At 34.9% G+C, this 25076-nt stretch overlaps 2 protein-coding genes across 2 annotated transcripts; both read left to right on the forward strand.

Annotated features, from left to right (window-relative positions):
- Nucleotides 1-538: 538 nt before the first annotated feature.
- Nucleotides 539-16475, forward strand: LOC127904332 (polyphenol oxidase, chloroplastic-like; the record flags this gene model as incomplete). The annotated part of the gene is made up of 2 exons (XM_052447288.1): nucleotides 539-841; nucleotides 15950-16475. Coding segments are annotated over 2 exons (657 nt in total), but the record flags the coding sequence as incomplete, so codon positions are not given.
- LOC18095458 (polyphenol oxidase, chloroplastic) lies at nucleotides 7750-9799 on the forward strand. Its single transcript, XM_006370056.3, has one exon. It carries the CDS (start codon nucleotides 7887-7889, stop codon nucleotides 9630-9632), a length of 1746 nt encoding a protein of 581 aa, XP_006370118.2. The 5' UTR covers nucleotides 7750-7886; the 3' UTR covers nucleotides 9633-9799.
- Nucleotides 16476-25076: the final 8601 nt, after the last annotated feature.

The raw sequence follows: 25076 nt of genomic DNA on the forward strand, positions 1-25076 counted from the left end.
CTTTATTTTTTTTATTGGGTTATTCAAGTCTCATTATCTGATCCGCAGGTTTGGTAGGATATCCCGAATTAGTTCGACCCTAATTATCGAGGTTATAGATTTGACATACTAACTTGGATTGACAAAAACAATTTTTTATATGTTATTTTTTAGCTTGTTTTGTTCTTTTATATGAGTTGTGGATCCATTTATTGTTTTTTATTTATTTTTTATTAATTAAATTAAAATCAGTTTATTTTACCTAGTTAAGTTTATGAATTAAATTATATTTTTTTTTAAATCTAGCGGTAGCTAAACATTATTTTTTGCATTAAAAAAAATCAGCTTTCACTATCCAAAACAAATATTAAATCATCGATTATATCATAAACACCGTATTATGGAGGAAATAAATAATAACAATCATCAATTAATTTTAGAAGAGAAGAGGTACATGAAAATTTTAAAAGAAAATATAGCAACATAAGAAAAAAAAATTAATATCATAACAACAATAAAGAAAATCCTAACAACATGATCCAGAAGTTGTAAGTAGTGAAAAGAAAGAAAGAAAAAGATAAATCAACATCGCTTGATCTTAATTACGCGAAAGGTTAAAGATAAATCAAAATTAATATTCTGGAATGAGAATAAAGAGCTGGTTCGAGTAAAGGTTAAAGATACTCTTGACAGCAAGAAGCTAGGATATGGCTTTCAAGATGCTCCTGTTCCTTGGCTGAAAATTAGACCACCACCAAAATTATCAAGGCAGGAAAAATCACGTCGTGCAGCTGAAAAAAGCGTTGTATTAACACCAATTAGTGCATTCCCTGTTGTCTTGGATAAAGTCATAAGTGTGGAGGTTTCCAGGCCAAGGAAATCAAGAAGCGCGACGGGGAAAGAAGATGAAGATGAAGTTTTAGTTATTGAAGGGATTGAGTATGAAGAAAATCAATTAAGTTCGATGTCCTCGGCAACGATGAACCTGATTCACCTGGTGGACCAGACAAGTCCGGTGGTGATCTTGTTACCATTGATAGTGTCAAGATTGAGTTTGTTGCTGATTGATCATGCTGCTGATGAGGGGGGCTGTGCTACCATTTTCTTTTCTTTCTTTTTTTCTTAATCTTTTTTTATTTCTATGTTAGAATTCAGTGAGTTTTCTCGCTCGTCTTTCAATTTAGATACGATAATGATTTCTTAGATCTGTTCCCCCAGGAAAAAAAAAAAAAAAAAAGGTTCAGAAGAAATCAGTTGTGGTTTCTTTATTTTTATAAAAAAAAATAAAAATTCATCTTCCTCTAAACTTTGCTGTGCCTGGCAGCGCTCCACGCCAGGCGAGCCTATATAGAAATATAAGACCTGAATTGAACATCTATCTTTTTCTTTTTCTTTTTGTTAAATAGATATTTGTATGAAAATCTATGATATATATTAAATTTTTTTTTTTACTCATGTTTTTTACCAAAATAATTTTATTAGTAGCGTGTTTGTTTAATTAAAACTATAGGTAATTAAAATAAAATTTTCTCTCTTTTTTATTTTCAGTATCCTAGAGGCGGCTTGAAATCCATGTTCATGCTTTTTCTTGTTTTTCTTCTCTTTGGTGAGTTTCAATTTTTTCTCTTCTATCATAAGTTCAATTAATGGGCCCTATCCCATTGTTTTCTTTAAAGACTTCAGTAGATTTGTGACGCCTAGTTAAAGGTCGGAAGAAGAAATAACTTGCTTTCTCTATTCAATAAAATAAAATAATAATAAAAAATAAAACCTCTCTCATTCTTATCCGATAAAGGAAAAGGACAAAATATATGGGGTGGAAAAGAAAAGGAGAAAGGAGAACAAAATAATATATATATATATATATATATATATATATATATATATATATATATATTCTCCATTTTAAAATATGTATTTTTATATTTTGAAATGCAAATATAAAAATATGGTGTTATTAATTTATACTTTGCCTTTGAGCATGGATAATACATTACATTTCATGGAACCGTTACTTTAATTAAAAACCCAGCAACACCGTGAAGGAAAAAATAATAATAAAAGCAAGAACAAGAGGAATAAGAGTGCAAGACCCCGAAAGGTACTTCCTACCTCGTGAATGATCTTATGAGAAATTGGAAGATCTCTCCCTTTTTTACACTGACACCGCGCTTCATCATCGTAGGTGGGTTTACCAATGCGGCCGTGGACGAGTAGTGTTTCGATTGAAAAAGAGGAGGTTTTTCCTTCTATTTTTAAGAGGAAAAAAAAAAAGCCAAATTTTACTTATTCCCAAAATCGTTTTCGAAAAAGCAACGTAGTTTTACTTCTATTTCCATAGAGCAAATATTACTAAAAAAAAAGGTTAAAATTCAATCACGTCGTGTGTTTGTAAAAATCAAATATATACCTAGATACATAACATAAATCATTAAAACTAGGTGTGATTATTTTTAACTTGTTAGGTTTTGGGGTAAAATAACAATCAAACCATAAATTTTATACCACCGAACTGAAAATCAATCTAAATTATAAATCTCTAGGAATTTAAAAATAAAATAAATTAAAATTAAAATAATTTTAAATATGTGATCAATAAATAAGGAAAAGAATTAATGGTATGAAAAGTGTTCTTGTAAAACCTGGTTGAAATCAATAATATTACCATGAAACGATATTAAATCTGTAAATGAACTAAATAATAAAAAGATAAGATAAATATATTTTGAAATAAAAAAAATAATCCCGAGAATTTATTGTAATAATCAATACGATCCATATAAAGATGACACAAGAAAATTTGGATTTTGGTGTAAAATCATCTACCGATCAGTTTTATACTATCGAGTATAATTCTTAATACAACCATTGGATCATGTTGAAATCTTACAAGAGTCTCCTAATATAGTTTTCTATTTGGTCCCAGTATGTTTTCTGTCCATTTCCTTATAATTATCATTCTTATTACTAGTTCTCTTAGATCATATCTTTGAGTTATTAGCCAAGGCCTCTTGCATCTCTACCAATATCTCTATGTGTTTCACTCTCAAGTTGTGTCCATTTTGGGCTCATGGGCATCACTCTTGAAGTTGTGCCTCGTGATCAGAAATTCTAATATTATGCTACTAGAGAGATGTATGTCTGTGAAATTTCAATTTGAAGCTTTCTCCTGTACGTTCGCTTTTCTTCTGTGTTACAATCAATAGGGTTTTGTTATAGTTTGGGGTGATAAAATGTTATCAGAGAGCATGCTACATAGATCTCAGTTGTGTGTCAACTTTATTGATTTTAATACACTGATATGAAAGTTGCTTGATCAGTGCACAAAGGGAGTTTTATGTGCATGTGTTCTATGCTTCACTTTTTCTTATTTTAGAAATAATTTCTTTCTTGGCTAAATTTAATGTCTCGCCAGTTACATGGACAACATCGGATGCAGTATTCTCAACCAATGGACCACCAGCAATTTCAGAGTAATTAAAGGAATAACTACAATGTTTTTCTCCACATATCTTAAATTCTGTTAACAATAAAACCTGAACTGAAGATCCATCTTGTTTAAAATTCGAGTTATTGATAGGTAGGTTAACTCGAATTAACTTAAATTTATTGGATCTAAAATCTAGGTCATTGGTTGAGTAAATTAACCCTATTTCATCCCAATATATTTTTTAAAATTAAAATATTATCATAGTAGACTTTTTTAAATGAAAAGTAAACTTGAAATGATATGATTTAAAAAAAAACTAATCTTTTTCCTTAAACTAGCTCAAATTAGATTTTACATCAATGAATCACCAAGTTAATTCGAGATTTAATATAACTAGGCCCAGGTGGACAAAAATAACTAGGCCGATGAATAAAGAAAAAATAAGAAACAAAAGTTGTGGGATGAAAAAGAAAAGGAAAAGAAAATATATCATAGCATATCTTCTCCATTAAATTTATAATCATCATTTTTTTATTCATGTTTTTAAACAAAATATTTTTTATTAGTAGGATGTCTTTTTAAATAAAAATAAAGGTAATTAAAATAAGTTCTTGTAAGAGTTTGAATGATTTAAAATAAGCAGAAAAACTATATTTATTAAATCTAAACTATATTTATTTATTATTGCATTTTATTTAAGAAAAATAAATTATTTTGTTATAAGTATTGTTTCTTAAATTAAAACAAAACTAATCACAATCTTGAAAGAAAGTTCTAACAAAATAAAATTTGAAAATTATATCTAAAAAAAATAAGAAAAAGATTAATCTAATTTTTTTTAATTAATTTATAATAAAGAATTACAAAGTAGAAATCTTATATTTATTGAATATTTATAATCACAAATTTAAAGATAATTGATCCAGAGATGAACTTGTTACCGTTGATGGTAAAAGAAGAAGAAGCAGGCCTAACTTTGTTGCTGGCTGATCATGGCAGATAGGGGGCATATGCTATGTTTTTTTTTTCTCTCTCCTTTTTATTTCCAGTGTCCTAGAGGCGGCTTTTCTACTTGAAAATGTTCATGCTTTTTCTTGTTTTTTTCTCATTAATTGGCGAGCTTCATTATTTTATCTTCTATCATAGGTTCAATTATTGGACGGTATCCCACTGTTTTCATTAAAGGCATTAGTAGACATACCATCAATGTTTGTTTTTTTTTTCACATGCTTTCTCTATTCAGTAAAATAACTATTAAATACCTCTCATTGTAATCTTATCCGACGAAGGAAAGGAAGAGGACAAAAGATGTGGGGTGCAAAAGAAAAGGAGAACAGAGAAGAATATCATATATATATATATATATATATATATATATATATATATATATATATATATATGATATTCTATAGGAGTTAAAAAGAATAGTAAAAGGAAAACAAAGAGAGGAAGTATTAACCTTTTCAAATGCTAATATTGACACTAAGGAAATGTTATAGAACAAAAATAAAACGTCGCACATCAAATGTTTTTAAGAAATTAATGGATTCAAATATACAATATGATGTTATATATATTTTTTTTAGATTAATATGGGTATTCGGAACAGTTTGTGCGTACCTCAACTAATTCCACATGCCCTTAAGTTAATAACCATATAAGTTTTTAATGGCTCTAAAATTTATAAGACTTGAACCGGTGATCTCTAGAGATCAAAGATAATACATTACATTTCATTGATCCATTACTTTAATTAAAAACCCAACAACTCCATGAGAGAGAAAGAAAATAATAAATAAAAGCAAGAAAGAGAGGAACAATAATGCAAGATTTTATTATTATAATTCGGTAGGGCAGCACAATCATATAATTGCAAAAGATTTTGAAACAAGGTCACATGTTAGCATAAGTAAGAAAAGAGAAGATAATCATCTAGGTGGTGACCTAATGGTAAGACCTTGAGATCAAGAGATTTGTTTTCTCTATTGTCACAGGTTCGAGTGCTGTGGTTACTCATATGATGGTCACTGTAGGCTTACATAGTCGTTAACTTCAGGGCCCGTGAGATTAGTCGAGATGCGCACAAGCTGACCCGGATATCCATCTTAAACTAAAAAAAAAAGAAAATAGAAGGTAACATAGTACGAGAAATTAAAAAGTTTCTTCTTTTTTTTACACTTCGGTCATTAAAAAAATAAAAGATAAAAAACCAATCCAAGACTCAAAGATCTCAATTAAACCATACCCATTTACTTCATCACTCATTAAACAGAAAAATATTCAAAATCCAATCTTTACTTGTCCATTATGACCCTCAGGGAAATAAAACACTCTTTCTCCATGCTTGGGAACATCACAAGTGGAACTACACATGCCTTCCATAACTCTATATTATCCTAGAACCAAAAAGTCAATTTTCCTAGAAAACAAACAAAATAAATAAATAAATAAATAAGTTCATTTCACACTTCACCTCCATTGTTCCCAGTGGATTTACCATCCTCCTCTTCCTATTCCTCGATTCATAGCCATCACTTTTTAAAACCCACCAAGCAACAAAAGCAGCAGCCAAAGTCGACAATAACTTGAAGAATCGTGCTTTCAAAATAGAGACGTGCGAGAGAAGAAAAATGCGAGACAATCAGAGAGGCAGAAGCGGGGTTGGCTATGAAAAAGGCTTTGGTGGACATCGAGAGAGAAGGGTTGAGAGGAGGAAGGGGGTGTAGGTTGTGAGAGTGAATTTTTGGATTTGAGTTTTTTTAAGACATTTTTCTATTTATACTTCTGTTAAGTTAATAATACTTTTTATTTTTTGTTCAACAATTATAGTCCGATCTGGTTTAATTATAGCAACAATATATGGCCCATTACTCTCAATTTCTAAATCTTAACCCTCACCCTAAGTTTTGCAATAGTTTCTAAATCTTTATTGTTTTTCAAGTTTTAATGAATTTGAGTTTCCTATAAATTAATCTTTTGCATTACTCTTCAATTTAAAGAAAATAAAAGAAATTATAGTCATTGAAAGTCAAACCTTGAGAAAGTTATCGGATATACAACTTCCAATCTAAGCATGCTTTTGCAATTGATCTTGTTAATTTACACTTAGAGACAAACCACAAAAATAGTATTTGGGGTTCCAATTGGATAATCTATGATTTTTAAGCGAAAACATGTATTTTTTATAAAATAAACTTTGAGTTGGAGGGTTCAATTACAAAATTTTAAAATCTTAGAGCTAAAATGTAACTTTTGTATTATAGTTCCAACTATTCAACCTTATTACACCCGTGCACGGTGTTCAAGTTACAACATCTTTTTTGAACTTTGGAGAAGATTCGATTCGTGACATGCTTAGTGTCGACAAAATGTATACCAACTTGTTCAAAAAAAATATAAAATAAAAATGGTTCATCCATTATATAACAAAATGTGTAGTTTCATGATTTAACATTTTTTTCCATTTGTTTTTCTTTTCATTTTTTACTCTCATGGTCTTATCATAGTGCCAACCTCTTTCTAATCATGTTTTATAATTATTAATGTTAAGATATTGGTTTAATGATTATAGAGGTTAGCTTCATTATTAGCATGCTAACATAAAGGATGTGATTTTAAAAATATTCAAGTAAAAATTTAAAGAGTATTTAAAAAAATAGTTGCGATTATTTTTTAAAATATTTTTTATTTAGAAATATAATAAAAAAGTTATTTTTAATATCATCATATCAAAATAATTAAAAAATATTAAATAATTAATTTAATATATATATATATACACACACACCAAAACAAACATCATTAAAATGAAATACAGATGCTGCGACTTTTGATAAACAAGGTTTATCTGATACTAGTGTCCCACTCAGGGATCACCACTTGAGATTCGAGTGCCTTTTCTCCTGTACATGCTCAGAAGGCTATAGCTGTGGAGAAGGCATCGAAGATTAATGCACATTGTCCACATGCTCAGAAGGCTCAATGGATTTTTGAATCTGACCATAAATGCAATAAGTATAAAAGGACAACGAGAACAGAACATGTCTGTTCTGTGAGGTTGGTCAAGGATATGGATTTGTTTCTATATCATTAGTTGGATTTCAATACATTTTTGGATTACTGATTTGAATATTTAAATTAATTTAAAATTAAAAGAGATTTTAATTGAAAATATATTACATAAATTTTTTATATTAAAACATTAAAATTATAATATATATATATATATATAAATTAATGTATATTATATAAATATATTTTTATAAAATAAAAACTATCGTACTCCCAAATTTGTATTCACTGATTGCCTCTTTTAGCTTCTTTCATTTCAAATAGAATATTTTTTTAATAAAAAGATTTACAGATCACATTCACTCGGATTGAGACTATTTTAATGGAAGCCACAGTAGTCGCTTTACCATAGACATTTCTTATATAAGGTATCCAAGAATCCTTCACCCCCACACCAAACCAAACCATGGCTTCCTGTATCTGTCTTTCCAGTAGCATCCCTTTAGCTGCCTCCTCTTTCTTGCCTTCCTTCCCGAAAACACACCGAGTTTCCAGAATTAAAAAGCCAAACCGTCCCAATATCCCGATTGTTTCTTGCAAATCAGGCAAGAATGATCATGAACAAAACCCTGCCACCAGAAGAGATCTGCTCATTGGTCTCGGTGGACTCTATGGAGCAACTAGTCTTAGTGATCCATTTGCCTATGCTAACCCCATTGCACCCCCAGACATAACCCAATGTGAGCTAGTTCCCCTGCCATCCGAAAGTGACCCCTCGAACTGTTGCCCTCCAACATCCACAGAGATCAAAAACTTCGAATTCCCTTCTGCGTCCTCCCCAATGCGCATTAGGCCTGCTGCTCATTTAGTTGATCAAGCCTACGTAGCTAAATATGCCAAAGCCATTGCACTGATGAAAAGTCTTCCTGACGATGATCCACGTAGCTTCAAGAGCCAAGCCGACGTTCATTGTGCTTATTGTGATGGTGCTTATCACCAAGCAGGCTTTCCTGATTTAGAACTTCAAATTCACTTCTCGTGGCTCTTCTTTCCCTGGCATAGACTCTATTTATACTACTTCGAAAGAATCTTGGGTAAACTGATTGATGATCCAACTTTCGCTTTGCTTTTCTGGAATTGGGATGCCCCTGCCGGCATGCAAATGCCAGCCATTTTTACTGACCCCGAATCACCACTTTATGACCCCCTTCGCGACGCGAATCACCAACCTCCGACATTGCTTGATCTTAATTACGCAAAAGGAGATGCGAATCCAGACCCTGCAAAAGCAGAGGAATTGTATGCAAGCAATCTGAACGTAATGTACAGGCAAATGGTGTCCGGTGCCACGAAGCCTACTCTCTTTTTTGGAAAACCATATCGTGCTGGTGATGATCCAAGTCCTGGAATGGGTACAATTGAGACCACCCCACACACTCAGATTCACTACTGGACCGGCGACCCCAATCAAACTAACGGGGAAAATATGGGCAATTTCTACTCAGCAGGGAGAGATCCCATATTTTATTGTCATCACTCGAACGTCGATCGAATGTGGGACTTGTGGAAGAAAATACCTGGAGGCAAGCGAGAGGATATCGAGGATTCTGATTGGCTTAATTCAGAGTTTCTTTTCTGGGATGAGAATAAAGAGCTGGTTCGTGTAAAGGTTAAAGATACTCTTGACACCAAGAAGCTAGGATATGGCTTTCAAGATGTTCCTATTCCTTGGCTGACAACTAGAGCAACACCAAAATTAACAAGGCAGGAAAAATCACGTCGTGCAGCCGAAAAAAGCGTTGTATTAACACCAATTAGTGCATTCCCTGTTGTCTTGGATAAAGTCATAAGTGTGGAGGTTTCCAGGCCAAAGAAATCAAGAAGCGCGACGGAGAAAGAAGATGAAGATGAAGTTTTAGTTATTGAAGGGATTGAGTATGAAGAAAATCAATTAATTAAGTTCGATGTCCTCGTCAACGATGAACCTGATTCACCTGGTGGACCAGACAACTCCGAGTTTGCAGGAAGTTTCGTCAATGTGCCTCACAAGCATGCAAAAAAATCAAAGACAACTATGGTATTGGGGATTACAGGATTGTTGGAAGATCTGGAAGCTGAAGGAGATGATACCCTTGTGGTGACTTTAGTGCCTCGGTCTGGTGGTGATTCTGTTACCGTTGCTAATGTCAAGATTGAGTTTGTCGCTGACTGATCATGGTGATGAGAGGACATATGCTACCATTTTCTTTTCTTTTTTTCCTTTTGCCTTTTCTTGTTTTTTCTCTTTCTATGTCAGTATTCAGTGAGTTTTCTCTTTTTTCTTTCAAGATGCTCAACTAATGGACCGTATTTCAATTTGAATACTACAATGGTTTCTTAGATTTGTTGCCAGAAGTAGATGAACAAAAATAACTAGACCCATATGGTAAAAAATAATTGTCATTTTAGACGTTTTTTTAAATGATACATAAACCTAAAACAATATGGTTTTGAAAGAAAAAAACTAAATTTTATCATAAACAAACCCATATCAGATCTCAAATAAATGAATTACCAAGTTGACCCTAGATCTTATATAACTAGGTCTGGATTGACAAAAATAACTAGACTCATTCGGTTAAAAAAAAAAAAAAGACGACGTGATGGAGGACTGGCCAAAGCTACTTTCTTCCCCTCTGCCTCTGTATGAGGCTTATATAGCCTAAAACGCAGCTCTATTTAGGAAACAAAATCTAGGGACACAATCATGGGTGGCTTACAATCGAATAAAGCAAATTAGGAAGCAAAATATTGTGATTTATTCTATGATCTCGGTAATTATTTCCCACGTGTAGAATATTAGCCATTAGGTGATGGTGCGACTCCCCTTTGCGTTCTTCCATAGCTGGCATATAGGTGTTCAAAGTCATTACCTTTGGACCAAAGATGAAAAAGCTAGCGGGAATGGTTTGCAGGGTTCGTTGCGTGCAGAATATTGGGTTGTTCTGCATGTAACGTCATTAATTACCCTTGACCTGTTTCATATGGGGTGGGTCGAGACCGAACGGTTATGGGGTGAGCCTCGACCCAATTGCCTTTCGGGTTGGCCGAGAACCACTGCTTTTGGGGTTGCAGGACCCATTTGTCTTTGGGTCTATCCTCAGCCCCATTGGCTTTGGGGTCGGCCGAGACCCACTCTTTTTGGGGTGATAAGACCCATTTCTCCTTGGGTTTAGCCTCGGCCCAATTGCCTTTGGGGCCGGCCGAGACCCACTCCTTTTGGGGTGACAGGACCCATTTCTCTTTGGGTCGAGCCTCGGCCCAATTGCCTTTGGGGCCGGCTGAGACCCACTTCTTTGAGGCTGGTAGGACCCATTTCTCCTTGGGTATAGCCTCGACTTAATTGCCTTTGGGGTCGGCCGAGACCCACTCCTTTTGGGGTGGCAGGACCCATTTGTCCTTAGGTCTATCCTCTACCCAATTGCCTTTGGGGCCGGCCGAGACCCACTCTTAAGCGTGTGGTAGGACCTATTTGTCCTTGGGCCTAGCCTTGACCCAATTGCCTTTGAGGCCGACAGAGACCCACCCCTTTTGGGGTGGCAGGACCCATTTGTCCTTGGATTGATCCTCGACCCAATTGCCTTTGGGGTCGGCCGAGACCCACTCCTAACTAGGAGGGTGTCAGGACCTATTTTTTCCTTGGGTCGTGTGTGGGCCCAAATTCTTTAGGGTCGACCGAGACCCACTCCTTGGGGGGGTGGCAGGACCCCTTTTCTCTTTGGGTCCAACCACGACTTAGCCTCCTTTTGGGGCCGGTTAGGACCTCTCTCCTCTTAGGTCCGACCACGGTTTGGCCCCTTTTTAGGGTCGGCAAGGACCCCTCTCCTTTTTTGGTCCGGCCACGGCTTGGCCCCTTTTTAGGGCCGACCAGGACCCTTTTTCTTTGGGTCTGGCCACGGCTTGGCCCCTTTTTAGGGCCGACTTGGCCCCTTTTTCTTTGGGTCTTGGCTTTTTTTTTAGGCTAAAAATGGGTAACAACAGATGCCCCCTCTTTACAATGCTTACGAAGCAAAACTTCCTCAATGTTTTGCATGGTAAGCTTGTAAAGAAAACAAAAGGTCCTTCTTGCTTGCTGAGTGATCCACTCATCCAAGGGCTTCAAAAGGTAAATGGTCTCAATATTATCGGTGACTTGTCCAGAAAAATAATGGTCTCATTGTAAAGGGTGACCTACCCAAAGAAAAATGGAAAACGGTCTCATTCTAATAGTTGACTTACCTAGAGAAAGAAAAACAATGATGGTCTTATTATGACAGGTGGCCTACCTAAAAAATGATGGCCTCATTGTGATGGGTGATCTACCCTAGTGGAAAAAAATGATGGTCTCGTTGTGATAGGTGACCCACCCAAATGCAAGATGGTCTCATTATGATGGGTGACCCACCCAAAAACATGATGGTCTCATTGTGATGGGTGACCTACCTAGATGGAAAATGATTGTCTTATTGTGATGGGTGACCTACCCAGATGGAAGATGATGGTCTTATTATGATGGGTGACTTACCCAGATGTAAGTGAAAAGGTTTTTAGAAAGGGGTCTGAATATATAGATGCTTGCCCATTATAAAGATTTTCGAAAAAATCCATGTTTTTTTTTAGGAAATAGTCTCAATATCGGATGACCTGCCCGTTTTAAGATTTTTATAAAAACTCCATGCTTTTTCTTTAAAATGGTCTCGATATCAAGTGACTTACCCGTTTTAAACTTCAAAAGAAATCATCTTACCTCGAGGAATAAAGTAGTGGTGGTTCATTTTCTTTTTCATAATTCCGTTGACCTGAGATTTTGTACCTCAGCGGTTCCCAAAACCTTGGAGCTATTTTGTCTTTCATCACACCTTTCCTGCCAGGTTAGTGTTATGACAATATAGCATGCATGTTTTGTTACCTATTTTGGAAACATAGGTCCCCCCTTTACATTGTAGACTTCTTTGAGCTCTTGTTTCCATTTGTTTGCCCGACCTGTCCTTTTGAACCAGAATATGCTCTCGTGCTACATTTCCTATCCTTTTCATGCTTGATGAAGAGATTTCCAGTTCCTTATAGGGCCCTTTCTTACTCTATTGAATATCGCCTTTTATTATACTTTTGCTGATGTTTTAATTGTCTTTTCTATTTTTAAGAAATTATTTAAAGAGGAAAACTCAAAAGATTTGGTTTTGTTCATGAAAATCGAAACATGCAATCATCAAATTTTGTTTTAAGCAATTCTTATAAAGGTGTTTCAAAGGTTTTTATGATGATACCCCTTAATGTTGGGCTTTGGTTCACTATGTACCCCTATATGCACTTCGTGCACTTCTTGCCCCCAGTGTGGTGTGCAAATGTATGTCAAGTTTAGATTTGGTTTGGTTCTCTCCAATTTAGGAGTTTGATGGAGTCATCTTGAGCATATTATGATTCCTTAGTCATGCGTAAAAAAGTTCTTTTAAGTAAAAGATTTCAAATGCTATGAGATCATGCGTTTTATGAAGAAAAGGTTCTTTACAAAGAGAATTCATGGCCGAACTTTATTTTATTGATTGGGAAATTACGTAATAAATCAAGCGTAATATTTCTTTATAGAGTCAAAAGTCACAGGTCTAACTAAATCTTCTTCATCCATTCTAGATAATAGCAAAGCTCCTCCCGAGAAGGCTTTCTTCACCACGTAAGGGTCCTCTTAGTTTGGTGCCCTTTTACTCTGATCTTCTCTTGATAAAGGCAATATTTTCTTTAGCACAAGGTCTCCTTTATGGAACCCTCGAAGTCGGACCTTCTAGTCATGATTCGGTCATTCTTCTTTGGTATAGTTGATGATGACAGATTGTAGCTATCCTCTTTTCACTGATCAGATTCAGTTGTTCATATCTAACTTTTTCTCATTCTACCTCTTCTAGCACAGAGTCTACCAATACTCTCAATGAGGGGATTTCCACTTCTAAAGGCATCACTGCCTCTATCCCATATACCAACGTGTACGGGGTGGCTCCTATTGAGGTGCGGACTGTGGTGTGATACGCATGAAGGTCAAATGACAACATCTCATGCCAATCATTGTAGGTGACTACCATCTTCTGAATAATCTTCTTGACATTCTTGTTAGTAGTTTTTACCGCACCATTCATTTTTGGCTTATATGGTGAGGAGTTGGAATGCTTGATTTTTCATTTAGTGCAGAGTTCTGTTATCATTTTGCCATTGAAGTTCTGGGCATTATCAGTTATAATCTTTTATGGTGGAACATACCGATAAATCAAATCTCTCTCAATAAATGTCTTCACCACTTTTTGCGTCACATGAGCAAATGAACTGACTTCTACCCATTTTGTAAAGTAGTTGATAGCCACGAGAATAAACCTATGACCATTGTTGGTTTTTGGGTTGATAGGTCCAATCACATCAATCCCCTACATCGCGAAGGGCCATGGAGATGTCAAGTTAAACAAAGGAATTGGAGGGGCGTTGATTTTATCACTGTACACCTGGCACTTATGGCATCCTTTCATGGACTTCCCATAATGCGTCCTTGGCCTTAGCTTCATCCAAACATCTCAACAAAGTCCCATCAGATGATTTCTTATACAAAATCTTCGCATCAAGATAAAAGTCCATTGCCAACCTTCCCAAGGTCTTCTTATCTATTTTGGATGCCCCCATGGGATATGCCTGGTTTTGTAAAGAGTTCTTGGTATCATAGTACCAAGGGTTTCCATCAATTTCGACTGAGCAACAATGAGCTAGGTTATTCTTGATATCAATGTGTTTCGGTTTTTCCTTGTGCCCAAAGTCTATTTTAGCCATAAAAGCTAGTGTGGCCAAAGCGTCAATAAACTGGTTTCCTTCCCTTCTTAAATGGGTGAACTCAATTTCCTCAAATTCTCTAGCAAGTTTAGACAGGTATTCTTGGTAAGGTCTCAATTGTTCGTCCCTAGTTTTCCATTTTCCTTTCACTAGGCAAATAATTAGCATTGAGTCTCCATACACATCTATCTTTCTGATTTTTGGCTCCAATGCAGCCTCTAAACCGAGAATGCAATCTTCATACTCAGTTGTGTTGTTAGTGCACCCAAACTGCAACTTAACTGAAACCGGATACTGTTTCTTATTAGGAGAGATTATCATTGCACCTGTTTCGTTACCACATACATTTACAGCACCATCAAAGTACATAGTCCACCACTTTGATTTCCCTTCCTCGACTACAAGCACATCTTCATCAGGAAAATCAAAGTTTAACGGCTCATAATCTTCCATAGCATGGTCAGCTAGGTGATCAGCGATGACACTCCCTTCCATGGCTTTCCTTATCATATATACTATGTCATATTTAGCCAACAAAACTTGTCATCTTGCAATTTGGCTTGACAGATAGGGCTTTTCGTAGATATACCTTAATGGGTCTAATTTTAAAATCAACCACGTAGTATGATACAACATATACTGACGCAATCTCTTTGCAGCCCATGCTAGTGCGCAACACAACTTCTCAATCACTGTATACCTAGACTCACATTCCGTGAACTTCTTGCTTAGGTAATAAATGACGCCAAAGCCATTGCACTGATGAAAAGTCTTCCTGACGATGATCCACGTAGCTTCAAGAGCCAAGCCGACGTTCACTGCGCTTATTGTGATGGTGCTTATCACCAAGCAGGCTTTCCTGATTTAGACCTTCAAATTCACTTCTCGTGGCTCTTCTTTCCCTGACATAGACTCTATTTATACTACTTCGAAAGAATCTTGGGTAAACTGATTGATGATCCAACTTTCGCTTTGCCTTTCTGGAATTGGGATGCCCCTGCCGGCATGCAAATGCCAGCCATTTTTACTGACCCCAAATCACCACTTTATGACCCCCTTCGCGACGCGAATCACCAACCTCCGACATTGCTTGATCTTAATTACGCGAAAGGAGATGCGAATCCAGACCCTGCAAAAGCAGAGGAATTGTATGCAAGCAATCTTAACGTAATGTACAGGCAAATGGTGTCCGGTGCCACGAAGCCTACTCTCTTTTTTGGAAAACCATATCGTGCTGGTGATGATTCAAGTCCTGGAATGGGTACAATTGAGACCACCCCACACACTCAGATTCACTACTGGACCGGCGACCCCAATCAAACTAACGGGGAAAATATGGGCAATTTCTACTCAGCAGGGAGAAATCCCATATTTTATTGTCATCACTCGAACGTCGACCGAATGTGGGACATGTGGAAGAAAATACCAGGAGGCAAGCGAAAGGATATCGAGGATCCTGATTGGCTTAATTCAGAGTTTCTTTTCTGGGATGAGAATAAAGAGCTGGTTCGTGTAAAGGTTAAAGATACTCTTGACACCAAGAAGCTAAGATATGGCTTTCAAGATGTTCCTATTCCTTGTCTGAAAACTAGACCAGCACCAAAATTAACAAGGCAGGAAAAATCACGTCGTGCAGCTAAAAAAACCGTTGTATTAACACCAATTAGTGCATTCCCTGTTGTCTTGGATAAAGTCGTAAGTGTGGAGGTTTCCAGGCCAAAGAAATCAAGAAGCGCGACGGAGAAAGAAGATGAAGATGAAGTTTTAGTTATTGAAGGGATTGAGTATGAAGAAAATCAATTAATTAAGTTTGATGTCCTCGTCAACGATGAACCTGATTCACCTGGTGGACCAGACAAGTCCGAGTTTGCAGGAAGTTTCGTCAATGTGCCTCACAAGCATGCAAAAAAATCAAAGACAACTATGGTATTGGGGATTACAGGATTGATGGAAGATCCGGAAGCTGAAGGAGATGAAACCCTTGTGGTGACTTTCGTGCCTCGGACTGGTGGTGATTTTGTTACCGTTGCCAATGTCAAGATTGAGTTTGTCGCTGACTGATCATGGTGATGAGAGGACATATGCTACCATTTTATTTTCTTTTCTTTTTTTCCTTTTGCCTTTTCTTGTTTTTTCTCTTTCTATGTCAGTATTCAGTGAGTTTTCTCTTTTTTCTTTCAAGATGCTCAACTAATGGACCGTATTTCAATTTGAATACTACAATGGTTTCTTAGATTTGTTGCCAGAAGTTGATGAACAAAAATAACTAGACCCATATGGTAAAAAATAATTGTCATTTTAGACTTTTTTTTAAATGATACATAAACCAAAACCAATATGGTTTTGAAAGAAAGAAAAAAACTAAATTTGATCATAAACAAACCCATATCAGATCTCAAATAAATGAATTACCAAGGCGGCAGATGTCTCCCGACCCCGAAAGGTACCTTCTATGAGAAATTGGAAGATGTCTTCCTTTTTTACACTTGGGTCATTGAGAAAAGTGGAAATGTCCACTGACGCCGCGCTTGATCAACATAGGTGGGTTTACTTAATGCGGCAGTGGACGAGGAGTGTTTCGATTGAAAATAAGGAGGTTTTTCCTTCTACTTTTAAGAGGAAAAAAAAAGCCAAATTTTATAAAATTTTCATTGCAATGGACAGATAAATACCCAATTTTCCACACCTCTCGCCTGTAATACAATATGACATACAGTATAATTAGTACAAAAACGCAAGGCAGTACTATAATTAGAGATTTTCTGTTTTTTCTTTTCTTTTTCTTTCAAAAGTGAACTATATATCTTATACATTCCCCAAAAAAAAAATCTGCCTTTTTCTTTACGTAAAATCGTTTTTGGAAAGGCAACGTAGTTTTATTTATATTTTCATAGAGCAAATATTACTAAAAGAAGGTTAAATCAAGTATATACCTCGATTAATAATACATGATTATTTTTTATTCAGTTTGGTGTTGGAAAAAAAACATTAAAATAACCAAATTATAAATTTTATTTTTTAAATTTCAAAACCAGACCAAATCAAAAACTATTTCAAACCAACGGAGTATGAATAACACGATAGAAAATCCTCGGCAATAGATGAAACAAAGGAACACTCTTATTCAATTCCTAATTTGTTGATGCCATCAACCCTAAAAATAGCAAAATTTTAAATCTTTAACTAGAAATAGCACAAACCTACAAACAAAAACCAATCCAAGACTAAAAATTCCCATTAAACAACACCCATTTACTTCATCACTCACTAAACAGAAAAATGTTCAAAATCCAATCTTTACTTGTTTTTTATGACCCTGAGGAAAATAGAACACTCTTTCTCCACGCTTGAGAACATTCACAACTGGACCTACACCTGCCTTCTCTATATACAATCATCCCCTCTATAACCTGGAACCAGAAAGGAAAAGTCAATTTTCTTAGGAAACAAAAAGAATTAAAAAAATAAAGTCATTTCACACTTCGCCTTCATTGTTCCCATATTCCTCCTCCTCCTCATATTCCTCTATTCATAGCCATCATTTTTCAAAACCCAACAAGCAACAGAAACAGCAACAGAAGTCAACAAAAACTTGAAGAATCGTGCTTGAAAAATAGAGACTTGCCAGAGAAGACAAATGCGAGACAACTAGAGAGACAGAAGGGGGTGGGCTATGAATGGGGCTATAGAGGAGATCGAGAGAAAAGGGTGGAAAGGGAGAAGGGGGTTTGCGATTGTGAGAGTGAGTTTTAGGGTTTAAGTCTTTTGAAGACACTTTTCTATTTATTTGTTTCATCTGCTATCGCGGTGAATTTTAAAAATTCATTTCGCAGAAAGAACAAATTTTTATGGTATCGCGTTTTCCAATAAATCCTAATTTAGTTAATAAAAATTTTATGGTATGAAACTAGAAATATAAAAAAATTAATATTATTTTTTTAAAATATTTTATTTAAAATAAATTGTCTTAAATTACTAAGAATTTATTTTATTTTATTTTATTTTTTATGGTTTATTTATAATATTTTTATCTCTAGCGCCAGTGAATATTCTACTTCAGATATTTCCAACTTTAAAGTCAATAAATATTACGTAGCAAAAAAAATATATGATATTCTTGACTCTGGCACAATGAATAAATTAATAAAATGAATTTAAAACAAAACATATATATTTTTATATTTTTTTAAAAATAATAATAATAAAGGCGAATGGGCTAGATGGGCCTGAGACCTAGGCCCAACCCAACCCTAACTTTTTTCTTGTTTTTCCTTTTTTTTTAGTTGGGTCCAGTCAGCCCGTACGGCCCCGCCAGGTCACTAGCCCAAGCTAGTGACCCGGCTGGGCAGCAAGCACGCGTGATGCGTGTGGTACAATGATGTACTAATTATAATTCACAACAACAGTAACAAGTGAATTAGAGCATCTCCAACAAGTGTGCTAAATGAAGAGTTAAATATTAAAAAAATATTATTTTGACTCTTTCATGCTTATTTTACACACTCCAAAGGAAGTACTAAACAAAATGTTAAAATGCATTTTCTCTTTCACAAACATTATTTTTATATATCTCTCAAAAAAATCAAAATCAACAAAGTGGGGTCAACAAAAAAATAAACCAATTAAACGTGGCTATATGGAAAAAAAATAACATCAAACTTATCAAACTTATTAAGAGAAAATAAAATACTTGTTTCTTTTACTTTAATATAATTAGCTTTTCAAATGATTTTTTTTCATTGGAATATATATGGAGGACTGGCCAAAGCTACTTTCTTCCCCTCTGCCTCTGTTCTTTGTGTGCTTCTCCTCTGGTCTTGCTTTTCTTTGCTTGGTTTCTTTTTGCTTCTCTTGTTCTCCCTGTCTCCCTCAGTGTCTGCTTGGTATTCTCGTGTTGCTCGTCATGTTCTCTGGTTTTCTTCCTTTCTTTTCAGTGTCTGTGTCGTCTGTGTTTTTTTGTCCCTGTGTTGTTCTATGTTGGCTTGAGCTTGCTCCCAGTTGCTGGAGTTTTGACGGAGATTCTACAATCCCTTTCCTCTGTTTCACTCTGCCTCTGGTTTTTTTTTTCTCTGGTTCGTCCTTCCTGTATTTGCTCGTTCGTCCCCTTCTCTCTCTAATGGTTTTTTCTTGTCCTCTCCTCCCCTGGTTTTTCTGTTCTTCCGTTCATTTCCTTCTTGTATTCGCTCATTCATCCCCTTCTCTCTCTACTATTTTTTTTATCCTCTCCCCTCCCCACTCATTCATGGCCTTTCTTCGGCTTTTATAAAGCCATAGAATGCCAAACATTCGTGCATCATGGGGGCGAGGGATAGCAGCTGGGAGACGTGGTCCATGATTGAAACGGTTTTGGTGCATTCACTGTGCATTGATATTCTTTAAGTTTTCTATGTAGCTCTAGTTTATATTTACAATTAAGTTTTGAATTTTAATAATATTTGCATTTAAGTAACAATATTTCATTCTAATTATGTTTTTAATTCTTGAGCAGGTGTAAAAGAAAAGAAATAGAGAGGAAAATACTCCAATTAAGGTATTTTCCAACCTTAAAATTGTTAAACTTGGTTTTTACGTGTTCGATTGACAAAGGGATTTTTTTTATGGTGATAAAAAGCCTTAACATAGCAGAAGAAAGAAGATCAAGAATTCAATAATATAAAGTTTTTTTTTATTTGGTTGGGTTTTGAAGGTTTTTTGGCCTGTTTAATTAGATATGTTTTGAGATTGAAAATGAGTTTATAAAAGTTGTTAGCATAATGTTTTGATGTTTGGAGGGGATAATGAAAGATTTAGATTTGCATCAGTCTTGTAATTTTTTAATAGCCAAATGATTGTTGAAAATATTAATTGGTCAAAACAATTTGGAAAAATTAACCTGACCCTTCTGTAGTTTAGTCATCCTTTTCCTTTGCCTCCATTCTTTAAAAAATTATGATTTACATTTTGAAGTTCATGAGTTCCTAAAACTTCACTGCACGCCAAAACAAATCAACAAAAAACATTAAATTGTTTACAAGATTGTCATTATATTTCATTTAATGACTAAAAAGCTTTTGGAACGTTAAAATTAATAAATTGCCACAATTTGTTTTTTTAAAAAAAACTAGCTACTGAAAATCTTACCCTAGCTCCATCTCTTCTCTTGTTTTCTTCTAGCCACCACAATCACCTTACATCTATCATCTCTCTTATCACAATACAGAAGTTACCTTACATCCTTTTATAATAACACACGCACAACTACACCAGCCATCTAACACCATCTACTATGCAAAGCAAGTAACAATTGAACTTGTTTTATCACCCTCAAGATAAACCACTTCCACACTTGAACACTCTCATTTCAATATTTGTTGTAAGAGATAGTAGAGTTTTTGGCTCTTCTCATTAAGAAGGGAAAAATATTTTCTTCAGACATTCAATCTATCAAAATTTACAAGTCTCGAACAAGTGATAAAAGGGAAAAATTCATTCCCTTAGTTTACAATCTTAAAAAGGAAATAAAAAACACCAATTCTTCAAGACTCCAAATCAATTCTCATAGATACTAAATTCAAAGAAGAAACAATTAATTAAGAATTTAAGATGACAAAACAAAGCCCTTACCAACAAAACCCAAGAATTACAACCTTATGTGTAAAAATAATTATAATAATTCCATTAGGAAGTAGAATCGTGACTCAATATAGATAAAATTACAACACAAATAATTTAAACCCGCCCTCCAAAATCTTGAAAACAAAAATCTTTATCAAAGAACCTCCATACCCACATAAAATAAACTACAAATTAATAACATAATTAAATGAGTCTTAGACCTGAAGAGAGAAAGCAAAAGGCGATGGGTGGGATTAATTTTTTAGAACAGGGCTTCACTAGGAGAGGAAGTGCTTGTTACAAGCATTTCAGTTTTAACTATGAGAGTGCAATGGGCCATGTGGAAGTGGATCTCCAAAATTGGTGATGTTTTGCAAACCCATGATAAGATAGATTATGTTGGAAGAGAGAGAGAGAGATATATTGTGTTTGAAAAGAGATAAATTTTTATATGTTCTTGGGTGTTTTTGATATGTAATATACAAGGATAATTTGATCTTTTTATTTTATTTGAGAAATTATTTTGATCTATAATGTAAACTATAATTTTTAAAAGAGCATAGGCAAGGTAAAAAAAAAAAGAACTAAACTATAATCAGGTTCATCGATGTCCTCGTCAACGATGAACCTGATTCACCTGGTGGACCAGACAAGTCCGGTAGTGATAACTACAAGATTTCACAGTTTTACCGACGAAAATATTCTGTCGATCTGTGATTCAGAGTTTGTCGGTAATTTTTTTACCGACAAAATCACCAACGGGAAACGTCCATCGGCTTTCCTTTCGTCGGTAATACCTAATTCCATCACTAAATCGGTTGGTAAAAAAAAACAATTTCTGATGGTTTTGCAGACGGAAATTATGCACCAAAAAAAATATTTCCGCTTGAAATATATCGACGGATGTATTCCGTCGGTGATAGTGGCATATCCAGTAAATATTTTTCAGCTCCTGGTTAAATGCCAACGGACTATATCCCTCTGTAAATTTGTCGGTGAGTGGTGAAATGCTGACAGAATTTATCCGTCTGGAAATTCATTGGGGATTGTGAAAGCTACTGTGACATGCCGACGGATATAGTCCGTCTGTAAATCCCTCGGTGATTATTTTTAAATATTTTTAAAAAAACTTATTTAGAATAAATAATATAAAATTATATAAATTAATAGAAAAAAAAACAATTATGCAAATAAAATTTTTATTAAACATCAAAAACAAAAGAAATAATGTTAAATAATATTCATTACAAATTGAATGTGTTTCAAAAACAAATATTAAATTAACATAATGACGAAGCTGGAGGAGGAGGCTGGTTGTTATAAGGCCAAAAAGGAGGCACACATGTATCACCACTCTGTGATGTCATGTTCATGACCAATTGGTGAAGCTGTTCATAATTCACCGAGAGGTTCTCATATTTTTCGGTGAGCTGAGCCGTGTGTTGTTGCAAGGCCACGAACTCCTTAGATTGGGTGCTCGATACTGATTGGGAGCTCCCAACGGTTGATACACTACGGGCTGCCCGCAAGTTCTCGACTGTAGTGGTGGAGAGCTCGTACACTTGATTTTTATCCGGTCCACCGGACGATCCAACCACTATCCACAAATCCGGATCGAAATCCAGATGGGTCGAAAGATCGTCCCTATATCTCTCCCTCAACCGGCTATTATAGGTCTCTTGAAAATGAAAAAAGAAATCATCATATTCAATTCAATAAAAATAATAACTTACAAAATAAAATGTTTGAACAAACATACCACAAAGTGTTGAGCACGGTCGTCAACGAACTGTTTGCGCCTCCTTTTGACGGTCTTTACTCCGCACGTGCGTCTCAACAAACAGCTCAATTGGGCTCGTCTCACATCCAAGAGATGTAGCCTGTAATGAAAAAAAATAATTAACAAATTATTTAATGATATATTTCATTTAAATTAATCTTATTATCCGTTTCGCATATGCAGCAAACAGAACGGAGCTGCTGGTGTGTGTTGTCACCGAGCCATGAATTGGCCGGTTCTGGTTGCCAGCACCAGACTGTGAGCGTTGTGTGAACCGCTCAGACATCACGTGCTCAAGATATTGTAGCCATATATCTGCCAGGATGTATATCGGTTTGAAATCCCTCCAAATCGCCATGTCGTTCCAGCCTTGGAGACCCTTATATCTCGCGTTTTTTTTGCCTTTTTTTGTGCTTCATATAAAAAATCATGCAACCTACTTTCATAGTGAGAAATTAGATTTTGAAACATAAATATTTTTCTAAAAAAATCTTGTATTGTTTTCGATGTTACCTAGTTGCCGCGTGAATTTCCCACACCCTCCTCACAATAGTGTCATGCCCACTGTCCCAGTCAAATTTGTCCGGTGTATAAATAATTAATTTTTTAAAAAATAATAATTTATTCACAATTATATTAATAATTTATTAGAAATAAGTTGAAAATTAGAAATTAACACCAATCTCAAATCTATCAAACCATGCATTGATTTGAGGTATCCATTCAGGATGTCTGGATACCTGACTCCATTGAAATAATAGAATCTTCATCGATGATTTAAATGCCGATGATATTACTCGGGCGGCCTCAATGTTTGTGAACCTGAAAATAAATTAAATTAATGAAATATTGATTAGTTGTTCATAAATATGTTATAATTTAAAAAAAAAACTAAAAATTTAACAAACTTACATTGAAAGGTCGTCCTTCCACAATGCCTCATACTTGTGGGTGAATTGATTCCGCTGCGAAGGCACGCCGCCTCTGCGCTGTGAAACCGCGCTGGAAGAGGCAGCATCGGTTGACGGCGCAGGTGCCTTTTCTTAACAGGCACCTAAGGATATCTCATCCTCGCTGCTAGAAGAACTAGCTGCGACCATACGTGAGCGACGAGCTATGGATTTCGTTCTATGCATCTACACAATTTTATACTAATAATTATATAATTAAATTCGAATGTTAAAAAAAAAAATTGATAGCACCTCCCCTATACTAGAGACTACCCAAACTTTTCAAACCTGTAAATATTGACAATAGCCACAACCAATTGACCCCATCTATACTAATCTTGTATATAACATAACATCTATACAAATAACATCCATACTAATTACAAGGTAAATTCAACAATAACAATTAAAATTCTACAAATTATTCAATTATTATGGTAATACAAACAATAAAATATATTCAAAAAATTCAAAAAAAAAAACTATAGACTAACACAAATCATGCAATAATAGAGTAAAATTGAGAGAATAATTAAATTTATTCCAACATATTCAATTACTAATTGCAAGGTAAATTCAACACTAACAATTACAATTCAACAAATTATTCAATTATTATGGCAATACAAACAATAAAATATTGCCAATAAATTTTTTTAAAAAAAAACTATAGACTTTAGGAATGAAATATACTTACCTTAATAATGTGTTTATTTCAAAACTTTATCTACATTATAAAAATACACCAAAACAAAAAACATAACAAAACTAACAATAGCTAAAACAAAGAAAAAAAAATCCTTAAAGTAAAATGAAGTAGAGGAAACACATACCTTTTAATTTTATAAAGATCCAAGTAGAGATTACAAGCAAAACAAACAAAAGTCTTGAAGAAAATGAGAGGAAAAAAATAAAAAATGAAAGGGGAATAACGGAGCAGATGAAAAAATGAACTGAAGGGGCGGTTGCTGGGATTTATAGCGCAGTTGTACCGATGGATGCACCGACGGACATTAAAAAATATTATTTTAAATTATTATATCGGTGACTTTTGAATTTCGCACCATTATTTTTTAATTACCCTTCATATTTTTCGCAGTTCGTCGGTAATTCCGTCGACAACAACACACGGTTAGAGATGCATTTAATGCCCCGCCCTTGGGAATTCGCACTGTTCGTCGGTAATTTTGTTGATAATTTTGACATGTCGACAACATACCGACAGACTGGAATTCGTCCGTAAAATTGTCGATGATGGTTGTGGCATTTCCAGTACCGCTACTATGAAATGCCGATGGACTGGAATCCGTCCGTATAGTGTGTAAGAAAGATGATGTTTGTATTACCTATTTACTTTCCTGCAAAAACTTAAATGATAAATTGTCCATCACACAAAACCATAACAACAATGCTTAAACAATACAAACTTATAAAATAAATATTTCGTGTTACAAAATATATCATCCATAATATATATTACATGAAAAAAATGTTTTACACATGGCTTCAT

Source organism: Populus trichocarpa, chromosome 1, assembly GCF_000002775.5.
Source record: "Populus trichocarpa isolate Nisqually-1 chromosome 1, P.trichocarpa_v4.1, whole genome shotgun sequence".
NCBI lineage: Eukaryota > Viridiplantae > Streptophyta > Magnoliopsida > Malpighiales > Salicaceae > Populus > Populus trichocarpa.